We start from the raw sequence: 20,137 nt of genomic DNA, 5'->3' as shown, positions 1-20,137 counted from the left end.
GAAATGTCAAGGAGTAAGAGGGATAGATAGACGACTGGAGAACGAAGCAAAAAGCAATAAAAACAGGCCATTAAATAGGCGTTATCGGTTGCAATAAGCACCATAGATGTGGGTCATTAGGGGCCTACTACATTGTAAAAGTGAAAGTGAAACTTAAAAGCAACACGTTTTAACATATTGTAACGGAATGAAACGCTATATTTTTAACACAAACAAAACGGCTTCTTTAGGTTTAGGTAACAAAAACACATAGTGAGGTTTAGGGAAAAACATTGTGTTTTGACTTAAGTAACTACGTTTCAAAAGTGAAAGTGAAACTTAACGCTTGTGAACACAAAGACAACTACACGTTGTTGGTTTCACGTGGGATGTAAACCCCTGTCTGGGTGAAAACCCTGTGATTTGTCCCATCTATCGCCCCCGATATGGAGTTTCAGGCCGTCTATACAGCGCCTGACTTCCGCTTCTGCTCATGTCATAATTACTACGGTCGCTAGAGGTCGCTGTTGTGTTCATTTATTCTTTCCTGCGGTGATCTACCATGTGAATAGATGATAAAACCAACTACTGGGTGTAGTGGGCCCCTATTGACCCACATCTATGGTGCTTATAGCGACGGATAACACCTATTTAATGGCCTGATAACAGCATAATCGGCTGAATGAGTAATATCAGTTGTGTTTCGGTACAAAGCAACAGAAAAACAGATGATAAATTGATACCTGCACATGTCAGTCCTCTATTTCTGGAGAGCTGTTGAGCTGGAGGAAAAAAAAGCAGACTTCTATATTCCCTTTTCACATTTTCTTGTGAAATATATCTGACTGCCTCTCGGAAAAACACTCTTACATATTTATACTCCTCTGGAATTGTGGGAGAATGGGGCATGAGAAGTGTCGCTGGAAGCTTGTCATGTCTGAGTTGTGGATTTTGTAGCCTGAAATGGTGTGAGATCGAAGATCCCAGAAGAACATGCATGTTCACTGCAGCAGAGACTGCAGATATATGATCAATACTACAGTAAGCTCACATTTGACAGTGACCTCCATTAAATTCCAGCGTTAACGAAGCTGTGAATTTCAGAAGTGGCTATATGAGATAAATAATGCAAAATTGGCCTATTTTCTTGGTTTCTGATTAATTCTCTTTCTGCGAGTCTTTCTGTCTCTTCAGTGTCCCATTATTTCCTTCATCTCTAAGGAGTTGGAACAACGCTAGTTCAATTCAATTCAATATGCTTCATTGGCATTAATGTAACAAGGACAATATTGCCAATGTGTCAAGTAATAATGAGATTATAAAGAAAAAGGTACAATTCATAAAATGAAGAAAATAGCAGAACACAGTAACCCTCGCTCTCTGTGAGAGACTGTGGAAGTGTGCGTTGATGGAGGGTTAGGGTGTGTATTTATCTCTTACATAAGACCCTCAATCACACAGTGGGTATCACTATCAGTGGAGAGAGCAAGGAATAATTAAGAATGATCAAATGATTAATCATATTCTAATCATATATAGCAACCATGTTAAAATAGCAACATGTAGTCATTACATTATTTACAAATCAAATAATGTATATTAGTCAGGTTTTAATAAACCAGATAAATTATAGGCCTACTAACCAGGTTGACTGATGTATACAAAAAAGAAAAAAAGAAAGAAAATCAAACAATGAACTCTGAATACAGAGTTGCGTTTCTCAGCTTCCACTAGTTTTCCACAGGTCATAAAATGAGGTGATGAATTGTGCAGCAATCATCTCACATTTGGGCATTTTCCCAAGTAAATATGGGAGTTTCTCTATTATCTGCTATGCTTTCAAATTCAGGGTGTATTTTTTATTATACTGTAAAAGCGTTCATTTCTCGGGGCCTGGTGTTTGGGGCATGAGGTGAGGAAATGTGGTTCTGACTCTTTGTCTTTCACATCGGGAGCAGAGTCTCTCCTCCAGCTGTGTCTATGCCGACCTTTCTCTATAGCTGGGCTGTGCACGCTGAGTCTCTCTTTAGTTACAGGTAACATTTTAATTGTCTCTTTGTTTTGTTGTTTTCTTCCAATATGTGATGTCATTTTCTTTTTGTTTGTTGATAATCATGCAGATGGGAGAAGTTTACCTTCAGGGCTTTCTGACAGAAATCTCCTTAGGTTTTAGCAACAGACCTACTCGAATATGTTTAGGAAAAGATCGTGGTTTGGGTTAAAATAAACCCTTAAAGCCCTGAAGGCCAACTTCTCCACATGGTGTCTCAGGATGCCAAGACTTGCCTTGGTAAGCCAGTAGTGAAGTCTGTTTGAGGAAAGATCCCAAGTTTACTGTTTTATTTATGACTGCTTGTTTCTCTTCCCACGTACTCCACTGTGTTATCAGCATGGCAGGTTGTGTGACCATTAGTGCATTCAAGATGCATTTGTCATGCACCTTTGGAGATAACAAACACAGCTCAGGGCCATGTGCTTACGCTTGTATGTGTTTAATATTGTCCCTGGAGAGAGCATCTCTGACTCAAAGAAGTCATCGAATATCGAGAACAAAATTTGTGTCATTGCTAAGCCCCTCCCCAGGACAGAGAGCCTTTTAACAAGTACTCTGCTCAGCGTGTTAAGTATGCTTATATATGTGTTTTCGATCCATGAGAGGTTTGACTTTACTTGTCTTTGAAGATAATCAACCATGTCGTCTCAGAAAATGCATTTTAATATTCTTGTGAATACGTGTGTGTGCCTCCGTGATTCCTTGAAGGAAAGAAGATTACAAATGTCTTACAACGTTAGAACATTTTGTAATTTCTCATATTTCCAAGGGGCTAATAAACTGTTACAGTTTGCAGTTTTTTAAACCCAGAAGATTGAGTCATTAGGCTCCCTTGTCAGATTTTCCATGCTTGCTTTCTAACATGGTTTTGTTTTTTTGCAGAAAATAACATCTCTGATTACAGGCATTTGTACATTTGGTTGTAGGATACATACAGTATATACCTAACATCTTAAAGGAGCAGTGTGTAGGATCTAGCAAGGAGGTTGCAGACTGCAACCAACTGAAGCCTCTCTCTTGTGCGACGCGTGTAGGAAAACTACGGTGGCCAATGCGAAAACGCGAATGGCTCTCTCTAGAGCCAGTTGTAGCATAGGTCTTTTGGAGTAAAGCCAGTGTGTAGAGTGTGTTTGTACAGGAAGTGAGTAGTGAAGCAAGAGAGAGAGAGAGTAGCGGCATCGGGAGCAAGTAACATTATTGACTCCGGCCCAAGCAGGACAATTTAGCAGTGTTTGGTTTGTCCATTCTGGGCTACTGTTGAAACATGTGGTGCAATATAGACTCCGTAAAGAGGGCACGTTAATTTATAAACGGCTCATTCTAAGGTAACGAAAACACAACAATTCTTATTTTCAGGTGATTAAACACTAAAGAAAACATACTTATTAACAGTATATTCCATTTCTGCCAATAAATCCCCCTAACTGGTCCTTTAACCAGGAATTTTTGAAAAACATGCAATGCAAATTTTTGAAATATAATGATAACGATAAAAAAGTGTTTTGATTTATCCTGGGGTACTACTGCTAATGTGTGAATGTGGTCTTTGCTGCAGACTTTATTTTCTTCATTGGTCCAAAATGTTGGAAATGTGCCATGGGAACCCTGAGCAGAGCTAAATGCTATTAGATAATGGGTTCATGATTAAGATTGGTATTATAGTACATTTTGGTACCAGTTCATAAAGGCTTGTAGTTGACAACTGTTTTCACACCCAAACTACGGTATGCTGTTCTTGTGAGTCCTCCTGCTGTCTTAAACCGTGTGTTGTAGAAGATTCCCATCACGTTGAGGGATTAAAGTTCAAAGAGGTGTGAAATTCCTTCTAGTTCTCACCTCCCTTTTTGGCAGTCTGGGATTGCACACATTGAGTTGTCGACAATATCTTAAACCTCCCTTGGTTGCAAGCAGTGGTGTGGTCCGGTATTATGTAACAGATCAGAGCAGCATCTGAAATCTATCTAAATGGTTTATATTGTGTGTTCGCATTTAATGTCTTTACCTAAAGAAGACCATCTCTGATTGAACTGTTATCAGGCATGTCTGCGTAGGAAAAAAAGAAGAATTGGGAACAAACAATTTGATTCAATTCAATTCAATTTATTTTTATATAACGTCAAATCATAACAGAAGTTATCTCAAGACACTTTTCATATAGAGCAGGTCTAGACCCTATAAAAGATCCCCCATGAGCATACATTCTTAGGCGACATTGACAAGAAAAAACTCCCCTTTAACGTGTAGAAACCTTGGGCAGAACCAGGCTCTGGCTGGGCGGCCATCTGCCTCGACCGATTTGGTTGAGAGAATAATAGAAATATGACTACTACTATTAATAAAAAGGCCGATAATAATGATAGTAGCAGTGGGTGTCAAGCAGGGCCGCGGCAGCAACTACGATCCAGGTGTAACCCAGATCCATGGATGGATATCCCACCTCGTCACATACTGACTCTCTACGCTTTGTCAGACCACTCGGTGTCACTTTTCGGTTGCAGTAAACACGTACTTAATGTTGTAAATTAAACAAAAACACTTGTTTAGGATTAGGCAACAAAACTTCTTTTAGGTTTGGGAAAAAACTACATGGTTGGGCTTAAAACGACTATGTTTTTTAAAGTGCAAATGTGACATGACGTTGTGAACACGGGACACGAAGGAACAGCTGATTGTAAAGTGAAACGTAATGCATGGGACACAAACAGCAGTCTCCTGGATGAAAGCCTTCTTGTGTTTGTTAGACCCGCCCGCCCTGTGTTTCTGTTTCACTCTTTAAACTACGTCACCGCAGCACTTTCCCTGAGTGTTTACTGTTCCCACAGATGGGTTTAAATTGTTATGGAAAGCCTGGTGCGAAAGTGTGCCTTGTGTGGCAATATTGAATGCCGTCGGCCGTGACAAAGAGTCAGTATTTGAGCCGTGGGAATGAGAACGGGTTGGCAGTGCCCAGGAATTATTTCATCTTTCACTACCCGTTATGATTCAGCACCAGTAGATAATTTAAGGATTGGTGTGCCTCTTGGATATTGCCTCTTACAAGGATGGCCTGTCCTTGACAAGCATCCGACCAACTGAAGTGTCCTTAAGAAAGCCCCTGAACTCTTATCAGCTCAAGAGTGGAGGCTGTAAAGTCGACAGCTCTATTGAGGCACATTTTTATTGCATCCTCTTCAACTATATGGGTTTCTGTTCTTTCACTGCAGTCAAGAGTTATCATCAAACTAAACTGATGTTTAAGAGAGGGGAAAGAGAGTCTTGTGAAGAGAGTGGGACTTATGTCCCATGATAGTAAAATATAGTTCCTGAGTACTTCACAGCCAAGGCTGTATAGAGTGAATTATAAATATGAACATTTCTTCACATGATCTGTTAACAATGCTGTTTTTCAAGCTTTTTATGTAAAGACAAATTCTATGTGTATACTGATGCATGTAAACAGACTGTAGACATGAAGACATATTGCATGCCTACATGAAAACACGTGCTACAGTACACACACATATCCATAGCCAAACACATGCACTCACACACACGCACGTATACACACACACATATGCATGCACACACTCCACTAATGAGGACGGAAATCCCACAATCTCTCGGCTGTCATCCCCGTCTGTATCCCTGCCACCAGCTGTCACCAAAAGTAAAAAGTTTGAAGTTTCGTCTTTTATCCTTTCTCGATGCCGGACAGTGCCAGGCAGTCAAGCAATCAAACACAAAGTCACTTCTCACCATCATTTCAGTCCCTCTCTGTTCTCCTCTTCTGAGCACTCCACCATTATTTTCCTTCCCTCTTTCGTTTCAAGTGTCTTTAATTGAACCGTCGCCCGTAGATGATTGCTAGAAATTGAGTTTTCCTTTCAGAGCATATGATGCATTCTGTATTCTGTAGCACAACAATGCATTGCAGGAACAGAAGGTGAGCTGTCATCTGCCTGCGCTCAACGTGAAAATGTTAAGCACTGGTTTGCATTCAGCTTGTGGGTGTGTCGGTGTTCAAGCTGATGGGGCAGAGGCGTTTATAAATACCACAGTATTTAAATCAGCCGTGATGCAGTAACAACTGGTACCAACACCTTGCTACCCAACATCCAATTCAACCTGTTTAAAGGGTGAATTCACCTCAGTGGGAAACATCTGGGTTAGAAAAGTGAAGTCAATGCAGCAGTGCCTTAAACCTGCTTTCTTTCTAATAGCCAGCAGGGGGCGACTCCTCTGGTTGCAAAAATAAGTCAGATTGTATAGAAGTCTATGAGAAAATGAGCCTACTTCTCACTTGATTTATTACCTCAGTAAACATTGTAAACATGAGTTTATGGTCTCAATCGCTAGTTTCAAGTCTTCTTCAATACAACATGATTTTTATTTAGTATTTTATGTTCACATTTAGAGTCAAATAGACCATAAAGCAGGGTATGCTTTAGGGCGGGGCTACCTTGTAATTGACAGGTTGCTACCATGGTGTTGTCCGGTCTGGGTGCTGTCCGCGTTTGGTCTAACAACTTTAATCCTTTCACAGTGTGTTTTCAGTTCATGAAAGTTTAGGTCACCTAAAAATGTCTTATTCAGTATTAATTTGCTCTTAGTAAGTAAGTAAGTAATTAAAGCTTTATTTATATAGAACCTTTTAAAACACACCGTTACAAAGTGCTTCACACACAAATGATATATGATAAAATGATAAAACAAAGAAAAATTACAATAGCTCCACCCTCTCGTGTCACTTCTGGTTGCAAAAAAACAAGATGGCGACGGCCAAAATGCCAAACTCGAGGCTTCAGAACAGCCGTCGTCCCAAATTACAAAATAAAGCAGAATTTTCTCACTTAACCTCTGCAGCTATCCAGCAGTTAGTTTGCACAGTATCACAACACTTGCACATATTTCATTATGAAATCAGTGTCCCTGTTAGTCTGGATGATCCACAAACCTCCATTGGACAGATTTAATTGGGACTAGTTTCTACCGAAGAAATAGTTCCAATGCAAATTGAGGTTTGTGGACAATCCAGCATAACAGGGACACCGATTCTGGAAAGATATTTTGCCTTTGCATTTTTTAAGTCATCTTTCAATGCAAACTAAATTGCACCTCTGTTGTACTGGGCAAGAGGCTGAAAATCCAATCACAAAAAAAGCAAAACTATCTGCAGAGGCAAGTAGCAAAGTATATTGTTTTTTTTGGTTGGGTAAACCCGTATTTTAAATCATCACTGCAAGATTAAAACGGTTTTACTACGTTTTAGGCAGCCTTTCATGTAGCAGTATCTTCCACCTGCCTCAGCATGATGTGTAGATTTCTTCTTGATCAGCCTACAGGCCCTCTGTGAAGCTTAGAACAGAGAACCACACATCAGCTCTGTCTCTCTCTATGAGATCTCTCTCTTTCTTCCTTCGCTCGGTTGCTTTCAGCAGCAGGTCAGCGGGAAACAGAAAAGCAGCCCTGTGTGTCCACACAGTCGCATCTCTGTTGCTGCTTGGACTCTGACCCACATCAGCTGCTGGCGACTCCGCTAATTGTGCGACACTGTGACACTTTGCCTCACTTCTTCCTGAGAAAAGACAAGTAAAGCCAGACACCTGTTCCCTTTGTGTCTTAATATAGAGCTCCACTGACTCCAGTGTTTGTGTTTGTGTGTTTTTCTTCTGCAGTGGAGCGATGCATGAGTGTGATGCAGTCCGGGACACAGATGGTGAAGCTGAAGGCAGGATCCAAAGGGCTGGTGAGACTCTTCTACCTGGATGATCATCGCTCCTGCATTCGCTGGAGGCCGTCACGCAAGAGTGAGAAGGCCAAAAGTGAGTATGCATGGGCACACGCACATACATAACACGGTGTGGAGTTTGAAAGATGTAGGTCTAATGAAAGACGTTATGGAGTTGCATCAAGGGAATTGTAGGTTCTTGCATTTTTGGAGCTTGACCTTTACTAGAGACTAAAAATCTGGATATCTCAGCGTTTGCTGCTTGTTTTTAGACCATTGTTTTCTAAATTTATGCCCACACTTGTGCAACTCTAAATCACTGGAGTTTCTACTACTTTGCTAAAAAGTCTAAAGGGTAAGAAAAATGAGCAGTCAGCAACAAACCAGGCTAGACAAACTTATTTGGAAGAGAAAACAAAGGCGAATGATAAAATTACTAACCAAGTTGTCAATTGAAAGCATCATATTTTACAGACTGAGTAGCAGAGGCAGAATGAATTGGATTTTCCTAAAAAACAATACATTATAGACTCATACAAAAATAATCCATCTCAGTCATCACTTATGACCCACTAGAAGTGTGTAGCGGTGTGTATCTGCAGAGACCCTGCCCTGCTCGGTCTATATTCTCTTTTGCTGTGTTTGGGATGTTTCTGCGTGCCAGATCATAAGCACGCATCTAAGAGGAAGTTACGAAAATGGCGGACACAGCAGCAAAAAACTCACGCAAATATAGCGAGGCAAAACACCAAGCGGACAAAGCTCGTTCCATAAGAGTGAATCTGGGGTTCGTTTTCACCCTCAACCAACAAATCCTATTCTGCCTTTAACAAAGAAATGTTGTAATTAACGAACATGGCAAGGCGCAAAAATGTTGACACTGAACTGATCAAGTAAAATGTTCACAGACTAAATATTGCATTTGTTTTCTTCTAAAATGATTTTGCAAAACAATATCCGTTCACAACAACTACAACATTATTAAAGATTTGTATGGTTATGTTTAGGCACTGGCAGCACTTGGTTACGTTTAGGGAAAGATTGTGGTCTTGGTTTAATACAGAAAGAGTCCACAGTGACTTGAAGCGTGTGACACAAAGTGTTTATTAAAGTAACAGTGTGTGGAATTTAGGGGGATCTATTGGCAGAAATATTATTATATTAAGTATGTTTTCTTTAGCGTATAATCACCTGAAAATATGAATTGTTGTGTTTTTGTTATCTTAAAATGAGCCGTTTATATCTACATACGGAGCGGGTCCTCTTCACGGAGCCAGTCGCCTTGTTTCTACAGTAGCCCAGAACAGACAAACCCAACACATGACTTCATAGGGGGCATTTTCACGTTTATGCGTCGGCCACCGTAGTTCACCTACACGCTTGGGACATGGGAAAGGTTGCAATCTGCAACCTCACTGCAAGATAGCGAGATGTTAAACACTGTACCTTTAAGTTGCATGGATCAATCACAGTACAATATTCCTTATAAATCAAAGAGGAAATGACACATACAGTTGGAGGATTTCTTTCATGTTTGATCACTTTCAGCTCATTTAGAAAAAAACGATAAGCAGGCTCCCGAAACTTTTCACTTGCTTATCCTGAGTATCTCAGTTATCTGGGGTCATTTGAATGACTTCATACAGTATTGTATCCACACACACACACACACACACACGCGCACACACACACACACACACACACACACACACACACAAACACACACACACACACACACACACACACACAAAATTTCAGTTGGTTGTAACCTGCAACCTCACCGATAGATGCCGCCAAATCCTACACACTGCACCTTTAACATTTAACCAAAACCACAATCTTTTCCTCACCTTAACGTAAGTGCTTTTGCCTTCTTAAACCCATAACCCACAAACATAATTCAGGATGTGAAATCCTGAGCTTTGTACGCCTGTTTGTAGCAGGTATCATGCTACAAAGGGCTCTGGCTCTGAGGGGATTATCATCATATATTTCATGGCCCCCTCAAGCATCACTGTCAATTTTTTTTACTTTACTTGTTTCATGTTTCAACCTACTGAAGCATACGTCTGTCTATGGACCTGTCCTTACTTGTGTATGTGTAGGCTGTCAGCATAAGATAAGCCTCTTAGATCCTCTCCATTGACACGATTAAGAGAAACAAACAGCTGCCCAGTTCTTTCTTTTAGTGTGTGTGTGTGCTATCTGTCTGAGCAGGATCAACATAAGGCTGCCCCATTGTTACTTTCAGTCATATCACAATTTCAGAGATGAGATTATGTAACGGGATGAGAGTGTAATGGGGAAAAGGATGGAGATAATTTTGGAATGGATTATGACAAAGTATTTTGGGGTGGGTAAAAAGGCAATTAATTGAATAGACTCATTAATTCTTTAATCAATTAATCAAACACAATGATGTTTCCCCAAAACATTACAGTTCATTGTTCTGAGGAAAACACATTAGTGCATTGATGAGGGTCATTAACGAATTGATTGAATTGAACGATGCCGTGTTAAAAGTTCACACTACCGTGAGGAGAAGACAAGCAAGGTGAAGAGACATGTGTAAATATGTAGAACAGGACGTAGTTCACTGCAGGCTGTTTCTCTTCCCTAACAAAGACACAGAATCAAAAATAGCTGAGTTTGTACTCCAATCTCATTAAACCGTGATGCACTCTGTAGCCTACAGGAACTGCTTACTCTGTTTTTTTTTATTGTTTTTTTTACACATGATAGAGAAAAGCTGAGAAAGAGAGGAACTCAGTTAATTTTGGTCATGGTTATTCTTGAAAAAGATAAGCAAGTTTTTTTCCCATTATTCCATTTTAAACGTGTCTGATTATTCTGTCGACTCCATCCTTCTGTCATTATACTGGGGATGGTCACAGTGTTAAAGGGTAAGGCTGGTGTTATTCTATGTTTTTCCAATTTCAGCAAATCATAATAAACCAACAATGTTTTAGTCTGCCTTTCAATACTTTCCGACTTCCCTACCATGTTTGTGGCTCTCGGCCCCAAGCCCCATTCATCCCTACTGAACAGTAAATCTTTAAAAAACAGGTCACACACATAGAGTTTGACTTTTTTAAAAGACCCAATACTTTATAGCACTTGTGCACTGTAGTCTTTAACAAACACTATGCAAACAGTAGTACACATACTAGATTTTAGGATGACTATTTTCATCTGCAGATTAATACAAATTCCCTGCTATCATGAAATAAACCCTGACCGGTTGACCCCTCGCTGTACATTATCCCTTACTTGTCACAGCAGTCAGCGTTCAGTACCGCTGCACAAGGCACTCTTTAGTGCTGGTATGAAACGCACTGGGCGTTCCATTAATTATAATCTTAACCCATCTGTGGCAACAGTAAACGCTCAGAGAATTTGTGGCGGGAGTGTGTTGATGTAGTTTAAAGAGCGAAAAGACACAGGTGGATGGGTCCAACAAACAAGGCTTTCATCCAAGAGACCGCTGTTCATGTTCCGTGCGTCACGTTACAATCAGCTGTTTGTTCGTGTCCCATGTTCACAACGTTCAGTGTCATTTTCACTGTACAAATGTAGTAGTTTTAAGCCCAACCATGTATTTCTTTCCAAAACCTAACTATAGGGATTTTGTTGCCTAAACCTAAAGTGACACCAAGGGTAACTATAGTGGTTTTGATGCTGAAAATAAAGTGACGCCAAGGGAGCGTGACAAAGCAGCGGTATGTGACGAGTTGGGATGAGAACGTGTTGGTGGGCTTGAGTCAAAATAAACTACAGTGCCCATGCTCACGGTAATGAAGGAAATGTCACCCAGTGGCTCATGGATGTGTTTTTAATAGTTTTTGGACAACAATGGAGGTCAGTGAATATTGTAGGATAAATTCATTTTTGTACATAGAAACATAGAATATCACGAGCCTTATCATTCAAGTTGTAATTCAATGTTGACTAGACAGAAATCTACTGAGCCTTTTTTTTTTTACTAATAACCAAACTGGTCTTTTCTTTTCCACCCAACTTCCCCAGTCACCATTGACTCGCTGTACAAAGTGACAGAGGGCGGTCAATCGGACATCTTCCATCGGCATGCAGAAGGCACCTTTGACCCGGCCTGCTGCTTCACAGTGTACCACGGAAACCACATGGAGTCCCTCGACCTGGTGACGACAAATGCAGAAGAAGCCAGAACCTGGATAACTGGCCTCCGCTACCTGATGGCCGGGATCAGTGACGAGGACTCGCTGGCCAAACGGCAGCGTACACACGACCAATATCCTTCAAACAAAGGATACAAATTGAGTGTTTATGTCACTTTGTATCCAGAGTTTATGATAATTGATACACACCTCATTTTCCTTAATGTGTGTGTGTAACGTGGCTGAAGCAGACGTTTGAGGAAGCCGATAAGAACGGAGACGGTCTCCTGAACATCGAAGAGATCTACCAACTTCTCCACAAGCTGAATGTCAATCTGCCGCGCAGGAAGGTCAAACAAATGTTTCAGGTCAGAATATGAAGCCATTTCACTATTAATTTCAAAATTTCACATCTCCCTTATACACTAAATTGCTCTTACATTAATTTTTGAGGCATCACCATATCCGTGAATAGAAATCCATTATCAAAACATTTACATACGTATATCAAGCCCTCGTATTAAATAAAGATTAGGTTTGGTTTCATTTGAACACATTAAATCTCTTGTGTATAAATATTTAAGGTCACTGACGTCACATTGCTGTTGCATTTTTTATTTTTATGTGCATTTGTGTAATTCAAATCATTGTGCGAGTAATATTTCATATGTTCATACGCGAGAGAGACACTTTTAGAGGAAAAAGATGAAGAAGTGTGAGGAGAGGGCTGCTTCAATTTTTAAAACAGAAGTCACATTGAATAATGTCAGAAATCCAAATACAGTGTCTATTGGCTTCTCTAATGTGGGATATAGTGCAACACTTTTTCACTTTCTTCTTTTATCTATTGACCACAAACACAAATTTGTCTTTGCTCTAGCAGGCAAGCTTGACTTTGAACAGCCATCTTAATTGGATAGTTAATTATGAGATCAGAGAGTTTTTCTTTTGATCTTTTATTTCTGACAAGGAAGTCAGATAGGGACCGAGGAATGCACGACAGGCAGAGTAAAAACAGGACTGCAAAGTTTAGTATTGAGCAATCACGTTTGAGCGGGCTTTGGTTGTGGAGAGGGGGAACGCATTGGACAAAATACAATCTCAGAACCCATCGGCAATCGTCTAACGACGATTCATCTTAAAATTAGCTTGTAAACTGGCTACTTGTGAAACAATCCGGTCGTACAGGTCGTCTCTCAACTCCAACTTCAGTCTTGCGTCTCAAGTTGCTAATCGGACTGTAAACAATGAGCAACACATGGAAGAGGAAGTCTTGGCCTGGCTACACCGGAAGCTAAATTATGAATCCTACTATGACAAAGACATCACCCAGTCTACTCATAGAGTGCTGTATTCTTCTTCAAAAAGAAGAATACAGCGTTCTAAAATCCGAAAATGAGTTAGCATTTTTGCACTTGTCGAAGTCAATGTTTTTTTGAATGAGTTTTTGGTTAGATGCGTGAAATAAGGTCTGTGGTTAACACAAATTTAAGAGATTTTCACGTTTTGTTCTAACTCAACCCCTGAAATATTGGCCATTGCCTCCAGAAGCTCGGAATCGTTGTCAGATCAATAGCCGATGGGTTCCGAGATTGCGATAAATGTGACCAGGGACATTATAGTCAGATAACAATGAATCAGATGAAACCATGGCAAGAGATGCTATTACGGTAGTGTCTAGAAGGGAACCCGCAAGTTGGGGAAACTATTGCAAGATAGTTAAGGTTAGGCATTGATCTTGAATAGTAAAGGTTAGGATCAGTCGTCGGGCTGTGAGTCTCATGAGAGTTTTGCAAGTTTTTGCAGATCTCAGATCCAATTTCGCAATTTGCGGGTTATCTAGACACGCCCCTGGATTATCAACTGGGCAAAACAGGCAACTACCAAGGGGCCCCAGACCCTCCAGGGCCTCAGGTTCACTGCAGTTCACTTGGGTTATTGTTAATTATAAGAGTGGCCCTGTGTGATCTTGAAACTTATAATTGAAATTGCCATGAAATATTACATTTGATAAAAGTATCCCCCGAAATTATCCCCCGAAATCCTCTGCTTCTCCACCCCCAGCAGTTTAGAGTTGATACAGTGGATTTCAAAGTGTTTTCATCACTTCATAATGGGCTAAACTGCAATTTCGTTCTATAAAAAAAATCTCTCTTTGGGTTTAGATTAGATGGGAAATTTCAATAATTTATCTCTTTCCATTTAAGCATTGGCAGATAACGGCGTCGCAAACCGGAAAACAGCTTGTGTGGTTGCTCAAAATCCCCTGAATCTGTTTGTTTTCTGTCCACGCATTTCTGATGAAGTCCATCACAGTGATTTATCCTGCTGGTTGTGTGTAGATTCTTTCTGTGATCGAGTCCCCGATGCACACGGCGAGCTCATTACGGGAGTGTGATGGAGGCATTAGCCGGTATTATTAGATTTGGTGTGGAGTCGATGGGCCCCCGTGAGATCCAGGTAAAATGAGACGCCGGATCCCGGCGAGCAGAAACAGCGAGGTGGCAGGAGAGAATGAGCAGCCAGCCACGCTGCGTGTGTGTGTGTGTGTGTGGCCTCGGGCAACATGTAGCGAGATATGAGGTTAGGAAAAAGAAATCTCGTTGGAGGTGTAATGTGTTTGTGTCATAAAGACGCGAGGCTTGCCGGTGTGAATTTGTGTTTGTATCAGTGTGAAAGGGAGAAACATGACAAGAGATGGAGAAAAAAAAACAGAGATGTGGAAATTTGCAGCTGCACATGCACAGCTGTTCTCCTGTGTATACCTTCACAGCTGACAAAGCTATACTAATGTTAGACTATGCATTGACCGATATATTGGCAGGGCTGATATTGGCTTATCACTTATTGTTTTTTGGCCATAAAGCAGACTGAATTGCTATTACATTTCACTCACATCCATTCACTCTGACATTGTGTTCATCTTAGCTGATTTCTTGTCAGGACAGAAGGTCATTTTTTTTTTTTTTTTTGTCCTTACCAATCAGTAGCGCAGAATGGACAAACCAAACACTGGCTTTAGAGAGAGCCTTTCACGTTTTTACGTTACCTGAAGGCCACCGTAGTTCTACGACATGCTTGGAAACGGAGGGGTGAGCGGAGGGGTATTCAGTTGGTTGCAATCTGCAACCTGACCACTAGATGCCACTACATCCTACACACTGGTCCTTTAAGCTCGGAGTTAAGTTCACGGGTGGGAAGAACTCAGCAAAAATGTCAAAGTGGACAGCAGCTTTAGTGGTAGCAACAACAGACCATCCGCACAACAATAAACCCATCCTAGCATTCACATTGGGGAGACTGGTAACAATTGAACATCACTTGTAGTTGAACCACATTCACTAGTAAATGTGTAACAATGAATGAACTGTAAAAACATTGTAGAACACACTTACACCATCAACAATACAGTTACACACATAACATTTAAGGTGCCTTGACATTGATAACATTCAGCCACTAGATGTTGCATTCTCTCTCCCCCGTTACATTGCATTTACTTCACAACAAGTCGTTGCCAGGCACTCACTGTCAATCTCAGTCATTAATCCGTTTTTTTTCCACACTAACTGACGATCCAGAGATACCAAACGTCAGATATCTTCCACACAGATAAACAAAACATTTATTTTGGACCGCCATAATGTTTAAAATAATTAATTCACAATCATAATTTTTTTTTTCAGAAAAAGCCATACTTTTATTTGGCACCACTCTAAAGGCTCTGTCTACATGAAAATGTTATCAATAAGTCTTTTAAACTTATGTCTGTAAGTCTGTGGTCCCAATGCATGCTGGGAGGCAGATGAGAGCTTCAATATACTGTATTTGTTCTTAACAATATTCGTTTGTATGGTGGTAATTTTACAATAATCTGATATAGAGTTTACAGTTCAAATTATTATTACTGTATGTTTATGGTTAATGCCATCATTGATTATAAGGTTTTTGTCCTGCCTCAGATTATTTATTAACCAAATTAGAATTTAGGGTTCTTTTCTTAAGGTTCTTTTCTGGTTGTTTATGTGTTGCGAATATTTCATTGACAGATTTTTTATTTGTTATGGCCTCCAAAATCTAGTCAGGGTCGAGTTATAATCCGCATTCATATTATATTTTCTACATAAACAAGCAACCTCATGAAGTTTCCATTTGTTGTTTCAGATGAGGACTGTGTGAATCACACACATAGAATCACACTGACTTTGTGCAGAGTTTCAATAACCATCAAAATATAATAGCCTGAAATGTGTCACCGATTTTACATCACTTCCTCATCCGCACAGGAAGCAGACACGGACGACCAGCAGGGCACGCTGACGTACGAGGAGTTCTCCGTCTTCTACAAGATGATGTCTATGAGACGGGACCTGTTCCTGCTGATGATGGCATACAGCGACAGGAAGGATCACCTGACGCCGGAGGAGCTGGCCAACTTCCTGCGCAACGAGCAGAAGGTGAGAGGTCACGCTGGTCTCAGGTTAGAGGCGATAAAACGCTCAGCCGGTGATGTTAAACCCGACACATTTTTTATGATGTGTCCAAACTACTTTCTCCCCAATAAGCCGTTTCAATTTGAGATCCAGCCACACAAAAGAGATTGATTGTGCTCCTGTTCTCCCTCCCTTAGTCTAACATTAACTCCCTCTGTCTCAGCTGTCTGCCCTGAGGAATCTGCTCCATCTATCATGCTTAAAATTGTGTCTCATGGGAGCACTTTTCTTGTTCTTTACACTTTTTCTATGCTCTTTTTTTTCTTTCAGTGTTTTTCTTTGTGTTTGTGACAAACTCTTTTCTCTTACAATGCAATGGTGTCAGTTTTCATCATGCTGTATTTACCGCCTCCAGCCTGCGATACTCGGCATTAATGTGGTTCTCAGACTGTGCTGCTTGTTTGACACGGCTGACAATTAATTTGATAGCAACACAAGTGTGTTATAAAGATGTGAAATCATTCTGACTCCATTAAGCATTGACAATGGGATTAAATCATTGTCATTTATACGTCTCAAAGAGTCTAATCATGTATTTTTTTCTCTACAGATGGCCAACGTGACTCCAGAGTATATTGCAGAAATCGTTGAAAAGTTTGAGCTGTCTGATGAGAATAAACAAAGAGGCGTCATGGGGATTGAAGGTAACTTTCACTGTCTTAATTTACATCTTCATTTTCACCTTCCCGATTCTCTCCTTCCCCCATTGTAAACACTGAACACGATATACATATTATTATCTCAGGGACGTCTCTCCAGTGGTTCTCTTCATATTTTTCGAACAGAAAATTTGTTGTGTCTGTTGATGGCTTTACGTCCTCTGAAGCATCATCTATGTACGGGGTGCCGCAGGGCTCCACTCTAGAACCAGTTTTATAAACCCTTTATTTACTCCCTTTAGGCAATGTTATCAAACAGTGTGATATTTAATTTCATTGCTACGCAGATGATACTTCGCTGTACTTGTCCTGCAAACCATCAGACTTAGCTAAGTTATCTTCCCTGCATAATTGCCTATCTGCGGTTCAAAATTGGATGTCTCAGCTAAACTCCTCCAAAACAAAAATCTTTATTACTATTAAATTTATTCATGGACTAAGTTCCGCCTGCTCTTGGCGCTCTTGCTCAACACATTGTACCTACTGTAAAGAACCTTCGTTTTATTTTAGATCACAACCTCAATCTCGTGTCCCATGTTAAAAGGCTAGCTCAGTCGTGTTTCTTCCACTTGAGAAATACCACTAGAATTAGATTTTTTATCATGTTTAATTATCTTTAAAGATTTATTCATGCTTTTATGATTGGATGGGCTTATTACAGTCCCTGCGACAGCTACCGATACCAGAATTTTCTTCTTTTTTTTAGTCAGAGCATTTGATTTATTGATTGCTGTTGGGATGTAATGAGCATTTCAATAAATATAACAAAACGTGTATTTGAACAACACTGCCAAGCATACCTTTAAACACATCAACATTAATAAACCTTTCAAATTTTGATAATCTATACTCAAGAATATTTCAGGGTTTTATTGAGCCATTTCATGGAAAAGAGTATGTACTCACTTTGCAAACCTCAAATATCTTTGCCTACAAGCCAGATGTAACATGCAATTCAGGAAAACTTTTATTTGGTATGCATATATGTCCTTAATATGTCCATTAACAACAAAACCACTTGTGTCTTTTTTTAAACTAAATTGAAATTGAAGGGCAATTTAATGATAATTACATCACCATTGTTGTTACATTTTAGAGCAAATTTACCAATTTGACATTTAAATCAACCCAGAATTCCACCCCTCATAATAAAAAAGCATTAATCGTGACAATGAGTGGCTGAAAAGACAAAAAAATGATTACGACTGTTTTGGGATTTTCTCTTTGGCAAGTGTTTCTTCCTCGAGTGCCATTTTAAGTAATGCCACATGCAACTGAGGGGTGAGCTTAAGGGAGAAGAAGGAGTGAGGATTGAGGAGGGTAGCTGGAGTGAGAAAATTGGGAAGTCAGAATGAGGGCAGTGGGAGAGAGAAAATGGGAGTGTGACAGAAATGAGAGGACCAAGTACGGGGAGACGAGATGAGAGGGGGAGGAGGAAGGAAGGGTGAAACTAATCTTGTTGTTGGAGGCATGAAGGCTTGTGTGTGTCTGACTGATCAGACCAGTATGCCTGCAGGCCAAATGTGTGTGTGTGTTTAAACATGCATTGTGCACAGATGTGACAGTATGTACAAACACATTCACGTTAACATCTTTTTACAGTGTGATGAGCTGTTACCTACAGTATTTTCATGTCATACGGTGTATCTGGATTAAGCCATGATGGCACCGTGATGAGATTGCATGTCCAGTCTGATCACTGACTTCCCACATCATTTTTTTTAATACTTATATTTGCATCACATTTTTCCGTTTCCCCTCCACAGTCTCCTTTTCAACATTAACTGTCTGCTTCTTTTCCCTTGTCTGCTCTCTGGCTTATTTCCGATTTTCCATGCTCTTGGTATTCTTGTCTTATTTTTTATCCCTCCTCTCTGGATGAAAGGATGCTTTCTTCCCTCTCAGTCCTCTTCATGCAGTACCACCTAAGAAAAAGTTGGCTGTGTAGCGTGGTTTCAAACCTCACCACTCTGATTTGAAACCACAGCGCTCTGGTTTGAATGTGCTTTCCTGTCATTCTTTGGTATTTTCCTGGAGCTCAACCTGCAAATGAAGAGATATATCGTAGATGTCACTGTTAGAAGCTGTAAGATGGTGATATGATCTGGAGGCTGGTAGTTTGAAACAGAAAAGTTCTTGTGTTACGGTGTGCACTTTTATTTCAGGATATTGCAGGCTCACTGCATGACAAGCAATATTTAAAATACTTTGCCGTGTTCCACCATGAACTCTGCAACTGACTTCTCCACTTCAATATCTGTATGTGTTAATTACCAACGAAGAGTCTACAGCCATGCTCGGGGCTCTGTGTACTTGAGCTAAATGCTAGCATGCTAAGAACACGCTCCACATATACACAGTAGATCGCTATGCTACCACTTGTAGCATAGTGGCTGCGCGGACAGGTCAGGTCCGCGCCATACGGATGTGTCTAGAACAGGGGTCACCAACCTTTTTGAAACCAAGAGCTACTTCTTGGGTACTGATTAATGCGAAGGGCTACCAGTTTGATACACACTTAAATAAATTGCCAGAAATAGCCAATTTGCTCAATTTACCTTTAACTCTATGTTATTATTAATAATTAATGATATTTATCTTTGTGAAAACACTGATCATGTTAATGATTTCTCACAACAAATATATAGAAACAGATAAATATCAATATGCAACACTTTATTTTTATATTTTCTCTAAGTGCACATGTTTTTCAAATTTTTCAAACATTTGAAAATGATCACTTCTACGACAGTCTTGTGAAATCACAATATCCCATTTTAACTAGCTAGCCACTAACATTTTTTAACAAATCATGAATTACTTTGCACCATGTTTGTACAAATAATAACTCATGTAAAATACAAAAATCAACTCTCAAATTTTTAAATAAATCATGTCACACTTTGAACTGGACACCAAATCTGTTATCTGTTTCTTTGTCAGTTAGTGGGAAGCCTGGCATTGCATGCTGTTAACCAGTGTGTTGTACTCTGGTGTGTAACTTGACACTGCAACTCTGAGTGAGTCTTGCAGATGTGCATCAGTGAGGCGTGTTCTGTGTTTGTTCTTGATGAAGTTCATGTCAGAAAAGGCTGATTCACAAAGATAAG

General features: G+C 40.1%; 1 protein-coding gene across 9 annotated transcripts in view; it reads left to right on the top strand.

Moving 5' to 3' along the window:
* Window positions 1–20,137, top strand: part of plch1 (phospholipase C, eta 1) — an 81,745-nt gene that overhangs the window by 27,207 nt on the left and 34,401 nt on the right. For all 9 annotated transcript variants that reach the window (XM_074642289.1, XM_074642287.1, XM_074642290.1 and 6 more), the window contains 5 exons: window positions 7,687–7,833; window positions 11,766–12,009; window positions 12,114–12,243; window positions 16,162–16,332; window positions 16,919–17,012. In XM_074642289.1, coding sequence (XP_074498390.1) covers window positions 7,687–7,833; window positions 11,766–12,009; window positions 12,114–12,243; window positions 16,162–16,332; window positions 16,919–17,012 — 786 coding nt within the window. The remainder of the gene's footprint in view (window positions 1–7,686; window positions 7,834–11,765; window positions 12,010–12,113; window positions 12,244–16,161; window positions 16,333–16,918; window positions 17,013–20,137) is intronic.

This window comes from Sebastes fasciatus, chromosome 7 (genome assembly GCF_043250625.1).
Source record: "Sebastes fasciatus isolate fSebFas1 chromosome 7, fSebFas1.pri, whole genome shotgun sequence".
Lineage (NCBI taxonomy): Eukaryota > Metazoa > Chordata > Actinopteri > Perciformes > Sebastidae > Sebastes > Sebastes fasciatus.
Note: the sequence above shows the minus strand (reverse complement) of the source record. Positions and strands in the feature narration are given on the sequence as shown.